The sequence below is a fragment of the Mizuhopecten yessoensis genome, unplaced genomic scaffold (genome assembly GCF_002113885.1).
Source record: "Mizuhopecten yessoensis strain PY_sf001 unplaced genomic scaffold, ASM211388v2 scaffold5789, whole genome shotgun sequence".
In the NCBI taxonomy this organism is placed as follows: Eukaryota; Metazoa; Mollusca; class Bivalvia; order Pectinida; family Pectinidae; genus Mizuhopecten; species Mizuhopecten yessoensis.
Genome location: NW_018406224.1, coordinates 89693 through 106277, shown reverse-complemented (window position 1 = coordinate 106277; position 16585 = coordinate 89693). Strand labels below are relative to the sequence as shown.

Here is a 16585-nt window from a genome sequence, read left to right as displayed (position 1 = left end):
CCAGCTAAGCTGGAATCGAGGGAACTTGCAGCCTGGCCCGGTAAATCGGTGGACCAGGTGGTGTTCGGTCCCAAAGAACACCACAAGATGGAGAGACTGCTGCGTCTCTCCATCCAGATTCTGTCTTATATAGACTACCTGACGGTTTGTCTATATAGGGTATCCGACTTGCCTGAGGGTCGGATTACCGAGACAGAGCAGGCCGACATCCAGGACAGAGTGACCTCTGCCCTGAACGGGGCATTGAGAGCGCTGGCAGCTTTACAGGTGTCATCCCTCGTCAATGTCTTGTTGGCTAGGCGGTTTTCAGTTTTGAAAAACCACCCGGTCGATGAGCCTTACCGCTCCAGATTGTTGACTGCCTCCTTCTCAGGGTCCACTCTTTTTGGAGGGGCCCTTCCTTTTGTTCAGAAGGATTTGAAGGAGGACTCAGTCGCCTCTGCACTTCTAGTGAAGAGGATTCAGGCTGAGAAGGCCAGTACCTCGCAGGGGTCAGCGCCTCCTAAGAAGAAGGCTAAACCTTCGGCTTCGCTTCAAGGGCAACAAATGGAAGGGTAAGAAGGGTAAGAACCCTCCTGGGGGTAAGAAGAAAGGTTCCTGACTCTCTTCTTCCCTTGTCATTGTGGTGCAACTTGCAAAAAGTATAAAAGTTGTGGCTGACAAAATGTACCTGGCTGAATCGAAACCAGTATTCCAACAAAACAAAGTGCACAATGTATGTCTTAAATACGTTTTAAACACAAAACAACGGATGAAATTCGACTCGTACTGCATAGCTTAGATTCGACCAATATATATTAATTAAAACTATTTGTATATAATCTAATTCTGATTAACTATATAGTTTAATGTGAATATTGCACCTTTCCTAAACCATGCAAAGTAACAAATTATATCACCTACTCTCTCTGTATTCGCAGCCTTTGACAACCTGTACTGACGACTTTATATGACTGTCTATGTGCTAGTCTATTATGTTATAGGTTGTTCGTGTTGTTTATGTGTGTGGCGAGTATACTCTGGCTGCCCCTAATCAAGGGATCCCAAAGGGGTCTCTTGTACAACTATGTCAACATGGTGAATTCATGTCTCATGGAAGCACTGAGCTCTGCTTTCGCCTTGATCCTCTTCTGGAAACGAACAACAGATAGTGTACGTCCTAGATAGTGTATTAACCCATTTACAAATATTTTCAAAACCACAGATATTGTATACACTGAATTTTCTCAAATGTCTGTATCTCGTGGTATGATTCTTGCATATCCATAAAAACGACTGTTCGGTTCCGTTATAAGAGGGCTTTTAAAATTGATCATATTCTGCCAGTAACGATTTGCTGTCGATTCCCAAAGGTTTCGGACATTATCGTGTATGCATACTAGAAAATATTGTGTTAATGGTTGTGCAATAGAGCATAGCCAATGCTTAGCTATTGAATTTATCGAGTTCATGTTTCCGATTCCACCATGTGGTATGCCCGAAACGAGGCCTGCTTTTCTATACAGAGTGCACTTCATGAACTTTGGTGCTATCCTCGTATTGTTTAGCGGTATTGTCATCGTCATTCTCAGTTTACTCACCAAACCAAGAACTGAGGAACAAGTAAGTTATATATATGAATACTTCTTTGCGTAAAATGTTACTACGTTGTTAGGGGGACGCACCAAGCGCACGTCAGCAGATATGTAACGGGAAATGTATTGGGATCAGAGAGTAAATGTTAGCTAGTTTTGCAAATTGCATTCTCGATCTAATTGATTTCTCACTGAACACAAATGCATTCGCATGTAGTGCAAAAGTACTCATAACAATTGATTTGTCAAGATAACTAAATACAAATTGAAAGAAGATCATAGCTTAGGTTGTGTTTTGTTTTACGAGTGATAGGAAGTAACGGGGGTTATTGTGAAATTTTCAGATGGAAAATGTTACCTACTGGACAAGAATGAAATGCCTGCCTTCAAAACCATCGACGGGAGAAACGGAAATGTCAGACAACTTCGAGGAGCAAGACAATTGCTCTAACAATAGAAATGATAGTGAAGATGATCAACTCAGTGATTCTGTCGATATCGGTAAGTCAGTGTAACTGATCACGTTAGTAACAGTTCTAGGTCATAATAAATCGGTTCAACAGGATGTTAAATCAAATCTGCATAGCCATCTTGTCTAAACAGTATGACAAAGAGAAAATATCTTGTCCATAAAATATGATACAGAAAAATCTAGTGTGTATTATAGGTAAGGAAATATCTAGGCTAAATAACACAGAAAATAGCTACGTTCTTCCATACGAAACACACAAAATCAGCTCGTTCATTGAACTGACAGACCATACATAAAACAATATGACTGAGAGAAACATTAAGTCTGTGTATTTAATGACTTTCTATTTGTAATTATGCTTGGTAAAAGTTGACTTTAAAGAAATCAGTGTCGCTTGGTGATTCGAAGATGTATTACTTCCAATTTAATAGTTGAACATCACTGTCGATCTGTGTAAAATGTTACACGGTGCTGAGAATTAAACATGATGTAATTATTACATCCGTAGATAACTCTAACAAGGAGACTCCTTCAAATGTGTGCCGAGATCGCCTCTTAGTCATGCTTCTCGGAACCTCGAACAAACAACCTAGCCTCATGGAGATGACGTACGAACAGAAGCGGAAATATCTCATCGAAAACGTCAGGTGGTCGCCATGGATCTCAGCCTCAGCTCTCGTTACAATGGCAACTATGTTTTTCTTACTGGGATATTTTCGATGAATGTAATTTTGTGAGATACCTGGCCAACTTTTAAAATATAGTGAGTGTACTGGTGACAATACGAAGTACGTGGTTCCTGAATCTCTAGACGAAGTGTTTCCCTAATACACAGGCTACGTGTTTCATCAATCCAAAGGCTTCCCGTTACTGTAATCTGTTTGCTTCTTGTTTTTCTAATCACAGAGTTGTGTGTTTCCCTAGTCCCCAGACTACTTTTTGCTAACTCGAAAGCTACTTGCTCCCTAAATTCAAAGACTACGTGTTTTTAACTATTCCCAAGACTACATGTATCCCAAATACCTCGACTACGTGCTATACATATCCCTAGGTGAGGTGTTTTCCTAATACGTAGGATACGTTTTTTCCTAATCCCAAGACGACGTGTTCTCCTAATCCCTGGTCACGTGTTTCCCATCCTTCAACTTATATCATACTTGAAGGAAAACATTACAAACAGGTCCATATCAGAAACTATTGTGGAAATTCTTGTGTGTATTGTGTCAATAAGACATAAATAGAATCAAGTTTCTGTACGACTTTTCGCAAATGAATACGACCTTCGGAAATCCTATATTTTGGAACACTACCGATTATATGTGAGTAACTACACCTATTTCTGAACTTGGTGTACACTAATGTCAATATATGATTATCATATACCTTTGGTATTGCTTTGAAAGTAAAAGTAAATTTCAAATCATAAATTTAGCATTTAAGCGCAAACGAATTTTGTATATCAGTACCTTCACACAGATATTCCTATTTATGTATTTCATGGATAAAAAGTTTCACGATGTTTTACGATAATGCTAAATAAGCTGTAACTTTGCAATGTGCCTCATACAATGATAGTCTTTGTTTGATATGGATTAAATATTTATTAATGGATGTTTCAACTCATTTCATTTTTGACTTGACTGTCATTATATAACAATTAAATTCCCATATTTAAATCTACGTTCAGCAATACAACGAACATAAGATCAGTACATTCGACGTAGGAATTTGTTTTTTTCTTGTCTCTGCTGTTAGTACTTAGCGTATTAATCTACCCTTTGTCAGTCTTTTCACTGTTCATACGAAATATATCGGCGCATATTACCAAGTAAGCGACTGGCCAACATGATCACTCACAGAAAAGAGTTATTCAACTGAACATGGGAATAAAAAAGGAAAAGAAAACATTCCCTGGAGGTGCCAATAGACATGTATTGATTTAAAACGTAACACAAATTGAATAGAAAGATTTTAATCCATTGATACAAATAAAATAAAAAAGGAAACAAACGAAAATTAATAAAAACAAGAACAGAGAAATGCTATGTCAAAACTTCATAATTTTATCGATAGCGACAGTCTTTGGATAGAGAAATTCAGTTTTACTGTTATTTGTATTTTACGACTTGATTATATATAATTCAGAACGTTTGGATCTGATTTGTTTGATTATTACTTTAAACTTGTTCACCAGCATGTATGGTATTGGAATCTGTCATTGCACTCTGACATCATGCGATGTTTCAAGGACGTTGTATTTTTGTATAGTTACTAATACTACGTTATACTAGTAGCAGTGTATACGATAATAATCTCAGTTCTTATTAGTATATACATCCCCTTTTGTTAAATGGAGCCTTCATTGAAAACGAAACGTGTACAGGTAAGCAAATAGGCAAATACTTGTGTGATCATCACGCACTAATGTTGTGCTATATAAATATCGCTGTTTCCATCGTAGTAAGTTCAGTGATGTCTAACAGTTAATGTTTATCTTTATCTATACAATCATTTTGTATAAGATGGACATTTGAGCCGGAAAAGAATGGTTTATAACAAATATTTAATATTTCTTTTTGCCTGTTGTAAATTAACAGGTGTGTGGGATAATGAAATTGTAGATAGAGATTCAAAGGCAAACAACTGTTCCAAGTTAGAAATATCTTAAATCACAACGTTAATCATAAACGACTAAGCTTAGTTAAAACGTTTAATGGAGAGGACTAACCTAATTTAAAAAAACACCCGGGACTAACTTGAGTTACAATGTATACTACTGATGAAGACGTTTCATCGAAGGTGAAACATATACCTGAGAGGACCAAACTAAGTTAAAACTATACTACTTAAGTGTAACAAAGTTACAACGAGCGAACAACTCACATGTGTAACACAGTACTGTATAAGTTACAACGTATACATGAGAGGACTACATGTTACCACAGCTACAAAATAAATAGATTAACATAAGTTACAAAGGAAAACGGAGGAGACTAACCTAAAATAAATGTGTTTAATCAATCATATTGTTATGTTTTAAATATAATACGCATCAATGTAAACCATAGCATGACTTAACATGTCGAGTATTTACGTATAAGACACATGGCTGATGAAAAATACTATGTATACTGATACAGTATAACGTATACTGATACAGTATAACGTATAATGATACAGTATAACGTATAATGATACAGTATAACGTATAATGATTTCTTGTTTTCGTTACGTTTAGTATACGTAAGTCACCAAACTTTGAAATCATATCTGTAAAGCTAATCCGAAAGTCTAACATGGCTAAAACGAAGATCACTCTAATATACTCTCTCCATTACGTGCACATCACGCGAAATATCCAGCAAGGAACATTACGATCCCGATCATACAGACGGCCAAAGCGTTTAGTAGCCATTTGTACCCCTTCCGTTCAGTCATAAATATTTGTTTCTGTCGTAACGACATCCTAGTTATCTCCCTTCCTTGTTCGGGTTCTCCCAACAGGAACGAGGTAAGTTTGATCAAACATGGCCTTGGTGCGCCTGCTATCATGGATGCCTCATCATCTAGGTTGGTTTCATCATCTAAAAGGGAAAACAATAATTGTTATTAGCGGTTTCACTTGTTGACAATTCATATACTCAAAATGATTCTAATAAAAAGATATGCTAGTTACTATTTTGAAATTATAGCATATAACTACCTAAAAATAGGAAACTATAGCACTGTACATGCTAATTTAGTATGGGAAAGTAATAAGTAAATCATTTTCTTCTCATATATATACACATTATCAACTTTTTGCCTTGGTAGCCCGTCTTTGTTACCCTCATTATCCTTCCTAAGTACCGCCTTGGTAACCTGAGACCATGTATCTGTTCTTTTAGGAAATTAAAGAACAGAAAACATGGTACTTAAGTAATTGACGATTGCATACCTGACACGTATTTCTCGCCAGTCGGTTTATCGATGACCGCTACACCATCCACCGGCTTAAGGTTGATGTCATCGTTGTCGACGGCCGCGTACTCCTCATCTTTGTCTTCCGGTATCGTATCAGGGGCATTAACTCTTGTCCACCAGGTCACATGTTGTAGCTATAGGATAAATTCAGGGCTCGATTGATATCAAATCTTTCACATATTCGACACAAAACATAGCCTACACATACATAAAACCGATCAGTTAAGATTGGACAAATTTTACATTCTCTCTTCAATGCATATCTTAACCCAGATACGATGATACAAGATAGGATTAACACGACACTGGATATTTGAACCGTATAACTTATGAGATAAAACAAACTACCTCCTCATCGGTCCGTCGTCGTGTCATCAGGCTGATCAACGCTATAGCCACAAACGCTAGAAACACATTAAAAAATCCAAAGTACAGGAAATGAAATTTGTAGAGAATTGCTGGTCGGGTCTCCGGTTCCCCACAAGGTGGCGCTGGGTATGTAAATTCTAAAACCAGACGTACGATGCCACAGATGTGAGTTAGAAGCAGGCCACCAATTACTCCCTGTAGAAAGAACACAGTTGTATGTTGTCATTATCCATGTTACCAGGAGGTATTGTAGATTAATCAATTATTTGAGAAGTAAAGCTATTGTGCTAGTTTGGAGAGTTCAAATACTGTATTTTCTATGACAAAACATCTATTTAACTTATCTACACCACGTGATTGTACACACCTCCTCACACTCGATACACGTGATACAACAGCTAAACCTATATAAGACAATCAGATCTCAAATCCTAGATTCTTATTTCATTATCCATATGTTAAACAGATTAACAACAGACATGTTTAGTTTCAAACAAAGCATCCAGAATGCAACTTTTTTCTTCCGCTTACCATTTGTAAAGCAATCAGAACTATTTTATAGCAAAATCTATGTATCTGCTTACTATTTCTGTCGTTCCCTTCCAAAATATTGCCATGAGGAATGCTGGGCCAGCTGGTGCCATTAGGCTTGCTAGGACCATGTTGAGGTATGCAAAGAGTTGTCCTCCCTGTGAGCTTTTGATCAAAGGCAACCATACGATGCTCAATACACACATGAAGAGGATGAAGACTCTGTCACATCAGGCAGATGAAACAAAAATGACATAAATATGTGGCCATTACGGTTAACAGTATGCTAATTAACGTTTAGAATTAATTGTCTCATTTTCGTTTCTCATACCAATTAATCATCTAGTAGTTCTAGAGTAGAACTAAAATCAACGCTGAAACTTTTTGTCACCTACGAGTGAGTACTACCTCGTTTAGACCTAGGCTTGAACAAAATTGAAATACATACAAAAATATATTTTCCTAACTCAGCATGAACATAAGAGTCATAACAATAGGAACTGAGGAGACACCAAAGATACAATAGGACATCATTGATCAACACACGAATTGTTTGTTTTCCAGTTAAGTAAGAAATTCCTGCACCACCATTTGCACGCGTCACCTCTCGTCACACTACCCCTGAAAGTATGGAGGTGAAGGTGACAAACACCCTAATGCAGCGTGTCATTGGCTTCACAGCAAGCCTTACCTGCCTACGAGGAGTAATTCTCGCTGCGTGGATTTAGGCCTGAATCGTCTCCACAAATCCATGGTAAACAAAGTACTTGAGCTGTTAAAGATTGACGTGAGGGAACTCATGATGGCGGAGAGAACCACAGCCATCATAAAACCCCTTAGACCTGCGTAATTTAAAGTAAACATATCATAAGCTTTCGTTTGCTGATTATTAATAATCACATCAGCCGACTTCTTTTAAATGATTCATAAGAACGGTACTGGTTAGTGAAAACCGACACGCATGCCGTTTCTCCGTTAAAGTGGTGTTAATTCTTTTCATTAAAACAAGTTCGACCTTGAAAATCATCAAAGAGGAAACTACATCACAGTTTGCAACGAGCTAGTCACTTCTGCACCGACAAGATTTGCGGTATTTATTATCCACTTACCATTGGGAAGTAACTCCAGCACGAGTTTCGGATAAGCGATGTTTGAGCATCCCACGCGGTTTTCACATATTCGCATACATTCATCAGGGTCCACACAAGCTACCTCATCTAAAATATTAACACAAGATCGCTTCAGCATTTTGTCCGTATATATCTGCGATACTCAACTAAGACATATCTGCTGCTCCGGTCAGCATAAACATGAAACCTGAAATGTGAATGTTCCTTCGATACATCATAACACACAACACTGACAATAAGCTTTGATAATATACAACAGAACGCCATAACTCTACTCAGCTTGTATCCTAATCTATGATGCAAATTCATATTCAACTTTCCTATTTTTCAGCATTTCAGTACAAAAATTCCTATTAGGTATCAGACTATCGAGGTTCTACAGTATATTTATCACTGTGATAATATAAACTAGATTAAAGTTTTAAAAATAAAGCAAACCATAATATGTTATAAAAATTACTTGTGAAATGTGAAAACTAACTAAATAAAAGTGCTTTTGTAGAAATCTGTGAAACTTGTAATTGAAATAAGGCTTAGCGTTAAACAAAATATAGATGCGATTTACGAAATGAAGATTATGTTATCGATAAGATTGGTTATATATTATGATATATATGCTATATACTGCGTTCGTGCAAACAACAATCATTCACCAGGAAACAAGACTCGGCTTATCATTCCCGGCAATATCATCAGGAAAAGCGGCAGCAGTTTCAGGCAAGCAGCCATAACCGAACCGCCTTTTGCATGGGAAAGGCTCTTTGCCGCTAGAGATCTTTGTACTATAACCTGAAAATAAAGAAGACACTAAAATGTCCACCCTCCCAACCCCCAGCGCCGTATGTCAATGTTTACCATTGTTTATTAAAAAAAATAAAAATGTTTTACAGCATTTTGACCCTGACATTGACATCATATGATTTAACACGAGTATAAAGAATTACAGAGTTAATAAAATAACTGATAGTCCTTATACGTATTGATAACTATAGACTGAAAATTGCTTACTTCCTTTTAAATATTTCAATGAATATTTTGGATATACATCAGTTAATTTTTAAATAATTCCTTATAACCTATATATATTCCTTAACGTCTAAACATTTGTTTCAAAATTGTATTTAATAATAGTTAAATTTATTGAACATGAATTTTATTTCTTCCAGTAAATGAATCTTACCAAATCTCGTTTTAGTGCTTGTAAACACATTTCTGAAACCTACTAAATCTTATCAATGTTTTAGATATATGTTCATGAAATCACTAACATACGGCCAAATCATCAGTTGTTTGTTCAATCAATCAATCATGATACTAGAAATCTTAATATAAATGCACTCTTGTTATGACATCATTACAAGACATTACCTGGTCACAGCACCAGTAGGCGACACATCCCAGAGAGGAACAGACAAGTAGACCTGGCCAGGGTTGCTCGCCATTAACAGGATCAAGGAACACGTGGAATGCATCCTTCTTTGGTAAGCCACAGGTACTGTTGGCGATCTGGATAGTGGCAGTTGCATTCATATACAAACGTTCCAGGTTTTCCAAGCTCCCGACACGACTGAAAGCTAAAAATAACCGGTCAGGTGTATTTGACAATGCGAAATTAATCAAAAATAAATATTGAACATATATAATTGGTTACTTATGTGCTTATATCTTGTGCTTGTAACACCGCTTGAACTATGAACGGAACTACAGCAAAACGACTCACGCTAAAATACATACCTATTCCAAACAAGAGAAGAGCTCCGAGCGTGAGGACTAATGCCTGGAATGTGTCGGTATACATCACCGCCTTGAGTCCGCCTGTAGGCAACACCAAGAAACAATGAGAAATTGCTTTGTTTATCTCTGACAAATAAGCCTAAAATACTATTATATCGTTTCAGCGAAACATGATCAAACTGGCATTCATTGACACACAGTCTGTTTACACCAATGTTTCGATATCAGACACAAAGGTTTGGTTTTGCTTTCTTATATTTAAATTGAAATGCATATTTAAATTGATTTATCGATTATGATTAAAAAGGAAGAACAAAAGAATTCAGATACTATCTATTTATTCAGTTTACTAAACTATACGTCGTAGACAATGATTGTAAAGTTACATTGACGTAGCAAACCTTACCCAGTATGGTGTAAAATCCCGTGATCACTAACAAAATGATGACAGACATGTACATGTTCCATCCGGTAGCCATTTGTATGAAGAGGCCACCAGCAAACATATTCACCTGTCACAGGAATTAAAATTAAAACAATACAGCATTTTCTATTTATGTCAATGATATCTTTTTAAAAAATGTCAGGAATTGATTGAAAAAAAATCAAATTATCAAATAAATCAATTACAATCAATTCATTTCTTGCTTTATTCATAAAACAAGGTGCTTTATCACTTTGACATTTCTTGATTGTTTCTGATATAATGAACAACTATTATTGTGACAAAAACAGTTTATTTAGATTACACGTAAGTATGAACGCTTGGATAGAGACCCCACTTCTACTGTAACAAACAAGAACTAGCTCAGAAATTATACAATTATATAAACATGGCATTATAATGTTTCCGAGCTCCTGGCGTCACGTTATTGTCCCATTGTGACGCTACATCCGTGAAGTGGGGTGTAGTATAGGAACGTCTTAAAAATGTCATAAAATCACAGGAATTACAGCACTTTACCTCTAGCCCGGTGACTAAGACTGTATTGGGTGTTAAATAGGATATGTACTGCTTAGTTATTGAATGTAACTGTAAAGGGTGTCAAATAAAATTCATGAAGTTACCGCTAGTTTGGTGACAACAGCGAGCACCAGGAACAAAACCGATATATAAATCCGGATCTTGTTTCCTCCGACACGCTTCTCAAGATACTCTGGCAAGGTGTACACCTGTCAACATTCATGATAAAACAATATGATACATAACGGATACATTGGGTAAATGATGAAACAATAGTTTCACATGACTTTTATTCCGACGATACAGATTTCTGAAACATCCGTCGTTACAAGCAAATGTCCTATAAAAACATCCCAAATGGAATGTTGTAGGACAGTAAGAAATGAGATGTGAATAGAATAATCACTACTAGAAAGTAATAAACACATGAGACGAACTTACCCCAGCGGAAATATAGACAGGGATAAAATACCAGCCAAGCAGCAATATCAGAAACACCGGCTGCAAATTAAGAACAATAAATGTGTTTTTGTTTAAGCATTTGTTGTTCAATAGTATTCGGAGCCATTTATGGGAACCTTTCCATCGCTATGTTGTTTTATGTTTTGAAACAATATATGCGCTGTACAAAATGGACGAAGTGGCCGTACAACGCAGTTATTTTTTATTTATTCCGTTAAAGTCTTAATGCGTCGACAATAACTAATTAATAAGTAATTTGTAGGTGCCTAATTGCCTTGCATTTCTAATTTTGTTTACCATCCTAATATCAATCAAAAATGTTCTGACTATATCCTGTATACCCTGTGAATTTCATGTACATTACATAAAACAATAGATATGACTTATGTATAATGTGAATACTTACACTCCACTCGAACAGAATCATGGCTATCCCTGTTGATGCACCGGCCCCCGCCAGTCCAATAAAGTGCTCACTCCCTATGTTACTAGAAAACAGTGAAGCTCCAACCTGGCAATAACAGTTATATACTATATGTATTACGAGTAATGATAGTATGATCTGGTATAGGATATATTTTGCTTGACTCAATTTAATGGCAACAGTGGAAACATTATTATTTGTAAATTTTCTGTGTCAATCCGCCTCTTTGTCAAGATAAATGTAATAAGCTATTACATATGACTAATACAAGACATGGAACAAAATAATCAAGTATATATTATTAAAAACTGTTTCATCTTTTCCCTTTTGAAAACTTGTAACTGAAGACCACTTAAATTGCAGATTTTATCTTTGGGTGATTAATTGATGTAACAATTGAAAATTGTCAGCAAGTAGCTTTAAACAGTGTGTTGGATACTGCAACGATGCTGAAGACATTCTACTGTGAAAAGGAAAAAAAGCCGAGTGGACGTCACACATTTGGCCAGTGTAAGCAATGAAACAAAAAAGTACAAAGTTAGAAGAGATCAGTAGGGTACCTTTGCTGCAGTCTTAAATTATTTGAGAAATTGAGGTGATTGTTAGTCCACCTAAACTATCGTCCGCAGACAATCGTCCAAAACAACTAGCCAAAACAACTCACGATAGTCTATCGAAACACGCACGAAACAACTTAAAATACACAGGACCATCCAAGGACTTAAGCCAAAACAGAAACAACTTACTGCCATCCGCAGTAACTTACCTAACACAACTTAAACAACATATGAAGAAATGATACAGGGCAAGTCAAATATCGATGGAGATACACTAGTAGTACTAGGCGATACCTACCGCTACCCAAGGCATGGTGCGGCCAGCCAGGAAGTAGCCCTTCACATTCCCCCGTTTTGAACTTCGCATAGACTGAAATAGTAAACAAAATTTAGGCTCATATCTCGTCTTTGATATCTGCTAGTTAAGTATTGAAAACATGAAAATAACTTGACAGTGTAAATGTAAAACCTAGACATTTGTCTTATCTTGAAGAATATGCTTGTAATAACTGGATTTTAAACATTCATAAATGTTAGCAATTTGAGTATCAATCCATATCTTTTGAGTAAGAAATACAGAAAAATATATTTAAAAAAAAAAAGCCATGTGGGAACAAAGTTGTGTTTTTTATATATTTACATTTAAGTCCGATGTCTTACATCAATAGGCAACTATTTGGGAATTTCCGTTAAGGTTTGGTATGTTTTGTCTCTGATAACTCTCACTCTATGACGAAAAGTAATTTTCCGATAGGAAAACATGATGTCAATCATTATTAGTGTTATGACTTATGTTAGAGTTATTTAGAAGCTGTACGAAGGTATGTTGATATTGTGTTTATTTTTCTTGTGGAATCAACCAAAACGAAGTAGCAATTACATTGAAATACAGAAACTAGACAGAAAACACAGGGCACAAAGATTATGCATATAACGCTCCAATAATGCCACCTCGGCTACTTTTCTTCTGTGAGCACCTTCTAGTTTGGTAGAAACGTTTGTGATATAGTTGGTGTATGTGGAATATTAATAAAAAAAACTTTAAAATAGAATTCGCATATATTTTTACATGTCACATTGTTTCGCTTACATCCCTCTTCCTATAAGTCAAATTATATTTTCTTTAGTCGATAGAGTCGTAAATTAAAACTATTATCTACGAAAATCATGTACATAGTTTGAAACAAGGAAACCTAAGTTATTCAATATTCTCCTCTATCCGGAAGATTTGTTCAAGGTAGTTCAATATGAAACATTAATGTGTGAGTGTAATGAACCTACCCACACCCCCACAGCCAGCACAGCAGCGAAGTAGACTATCAACACGGTGATATCTTGCCAATTGTTTAGTTTGTTGTGATGCTCCATTCTGAAATCTGGTCTCGGGAACTGAGCACCTATACAGGAACATAAAATAACAGAATGTTACAGTGTTCGTAGGCAATGGTGTGATTATCATACCAATCAAGGGATGCTGACAGTGAATCTCCTAGATGTAATGTTCAGGCATCGCGTTTTTTTACTTAAACAAGTTTATCACGATACATGTACTTAGTACAACAAGATTCTAGTGGCAGTTACTCGTATTGACAAGCAACTATCTGTTATTGCTACTTCTTCCTAAATGAGGGGTTGGAACTTGTACTTAGTTTAGTAGAACACCTACTGTAAAGTACTAGGATTTCTCAACGGTTTCACTACATCTGCAGCGTGCTAATCAGCGCTAAGGATCATCCCGTTGACTTTGTTGTTAGCATATTTTAATTGTTCATGAACACATGATCGACAACAATCCAGTCAAACCTCCATTTAATTTAAATTTAAATTAGGCGAAACAAAAAGCAGAGCATAGCATATGCGAAGGCGAGATACATCGAATCCATCGGTACCTTCATATGAGTATGGACACAAGATGGACGGACCATAATTCGTAATCGATCAGGTAGTAAGTGGAATCTCACTCAACTGTCTGAACTCGTTAGTTAGCGCTCTCTCCAGACAACATCCCCCGTGGTCAACGTTTAGCAAGAAGCCCTCCTCCGTGAGATTGAGAATGTCATCACCCATCAACACTGATACTGTAACCATGATTACAGATTATATCCCTCAAATGAATCGATAGTCAGACTATAAAAGTGTAATATTATCAAAATTGTAAACAGCAGCCTTACTATTTGTGTTTTCTTCGTCTACAATGGTTCGATATTTAATAGTATACATAAATAAGTGAATATAGTATCCCAATTAAAATGATTATTTACGAAAGAACGTTCCTGTTTCAGAGTGTATTTCCTAACACAATGATCCATTTCTCAGCGTGTGCATTGTCCGTTGACTATGTCACATATGTCATCAAATTCAGCTATACAAGCGATTTCAGTTCGAAAATTATTATAAACTACTTTTCAGAGTAGTACGACACTTTCATTACTTAGTTATTTATTTATTGTATTTTGAAGCCTAGCCTACGTCCAATACCTTTGTGAGCACGTGCATGGGTTAATGTAATGTAACTTAGAGAATTACCATAACACAAACAGTTAGAGTCATATGTTTTGTATACCATGGCTGTCTGTACTAGGAAAACATGATATTCTAGGGTCACGGAAGAGGTCATTCTATTAAATGTTAACAAAGCTTAAAAATAGTGTCAGTGTGGCGAATGTATTTGCACTTTCATATAAAGTCATATAAAACAGGCATATATTATATAAATGTAAGTAAATTGTATACTAATGCATGAATAAACATATCAGGTTTTGTATTCTAAAGCATAAATAAATTGATGAAGAACGTGGTGTTTATGCGATCGTGCACGTGTTATGTAATATCCTGGTTAGAATGATTTGCCTCTTTTCGGGTTAGGAAAAATCCATCAAACATTGGAGTCACCAGTACAAAAGTAACCGAGACCATTGAAGGTCAGAGAGGTGGGTCTTAAGGAACAATTCTATTGTTCTATTTCTAGTCAATTGACATCCAAATTACACCTATGCTTTTTTGAACCATTCTTTTTCTTTTGTATCCTATTTGTCAGTGTTAAAAAATGCATGTTTGTCTGGTTTGTGTCCCATAGTTACAGTCAAACATGTCAATATTGTTTACAACGATTAAATATTAATCTGCCAAAATTTACTACATTCAAAATAACTGTGTCATTCATTGTTTTTCCTTCACCAGGATTTGCTTCTTACATGTACATCATATATATCATTTTTGATAATGAATAAAGTAGCGGTGTACCCTGGCATGGTGAAATAAAAAATGACATCATTTCGTTTAGTGTCTATAGTGTTTGTCTTTATTAACACTATGCATTTTCTTCTCATAAAAACAAATTACTGGTATGAGTTGATATCTACCCGAATCCTGGTCCGGTTCCACATCAAAATCTGAATACTGGTTTTTGAGTATATATCCATCTGTCATATCAATATATGTTACTGCGGAACAAACTACTATATTCTGAATACGCAGTGTTTCTGAATCTTAATGATTCTATTCCTAAGTGGCATTTCTCTTGCAAAATTTGGTAATATTTTTAGAAATGATAGGGCTAACAATTACAGCGACGGGATCGTTATTTATACTAAAAGATAACGTATATACTAAACGGAGAGTTTACCTTGACTCCATTTATCTGGAATTGATATGGATTGAAGTAACCCCGCATAATGAACACATTTTTCTTGGTTACTTATGCAGACTCCCTAACTCTCTTGGTCATGTATAGAGACTCCCTAACTCTCTTGGTTACTTATAGAGACTCCCTAACTCTCTTGGTTATTTATAGAGACTCCCTAACTCTCTTGGTTACTTATAGAGACTCCCTAACTCTCTTGGTTACTTATAGAGACTCCCTAACTCTCTTGGTTACTTATAGAGACTCCCTAACTCTCTTGGTTACTTATAGAGACTCCCTAACTCTCTTGGTTACTTATAGAGACTCCCTAACTCTCTTGGTTACTTATAGAGACTCCCTAACTCTCTTGGTTACTTATAGAGACTCCCTAACTCTCTTGGTTACTTATAGAGACTCCCTAACTCTCTTGGTTACTTATAGAGACTCCCTAACTCTCTTGGTTACTTATAGAGACTCCCTAACTCTCTTGGTTACTTATAGAGACTCCCTAACTCTCTTGGCTACTTATAGAGACTCCCTAACTCTCTTGGTTATTTATAGAGACTCCCTAACTCTCTTGGCTACTAATAGAGACTCCCTAACTCTCTTGGTTACTTATAGAGACTCCCTAACTCTCTTGGCTACTTATAGAGACTCCCTAACTCTCTTGGTTATTTATAGAGACTCCCTTACTCTTTTGGTTATTTATAGAGACTCCCTAACTCTCTTGGTTACTTATAGAGACTCCCTAACTCTCTTGGTTACTTATAGAGACTCCCTAAC

At 36.3% G+C, this 16585-nt stretch overlaps 1 protein-coding gene across 1 annotated transcript; it reads right to left on the bottom strand.

Annotated features, from left to right (window-relative positions):
* Positions 1–4032: 4032 nt before the first annotated feature.
* On the bottom strand, positions 4033–12547 carry LOC110451067 (sodium/glucose cotransporter 4-like). The gene is made up of 14 exons (XM_021498916.1): positions 12479–12547; positions 11606–11710; positions 11179–11238; positions 10842–10946; positions 10180–10285; positions 9774–9854; positions 9408–9613; positions 8693–8828; positions 8019–8126; positions 7601–7751; positions 6963–7131; positions 6358–6573; positions 5984–6143; positions 4033–5630 (listed from the first exon to the last, which is right to left on the bottom strand). The coding sequence occupies exons 1-14, from the start codon at positions 12545–12547 to the stop codon at positions 5392–5394; spliced, it is 1911 nt and encodes a 636-aa protein (XP_021354591.1). The 3' UTR covers positions 4033–5391.
* Between the last annotated feature and the right edge of the window lie 4038 nt (positions 12548–16585).

Coding starts and splice junctions, on each gene's coding strand:
- LOC110451067 (XM_021498916.1), bottom strand. CDS start 12,547: ATGCGAAGTTCAAAACGGGGGAATGTGAAGGGCTACTTCCTGGCTGGC. Junction 9,855..10,179: donor GGGATTTTACACCATACTGG/GTAAGGTTTGCT, acceptor TGTTGCCTACAG/GCGGACTCAAGGCGGTGATG. Junction 8,829..9,407: donor CCTACTGGTGCTGTGACCAG/GTAATGTCTTGT, acceptor CTTTATTTTCAG/GTTATAGTACAAAGATCTCT.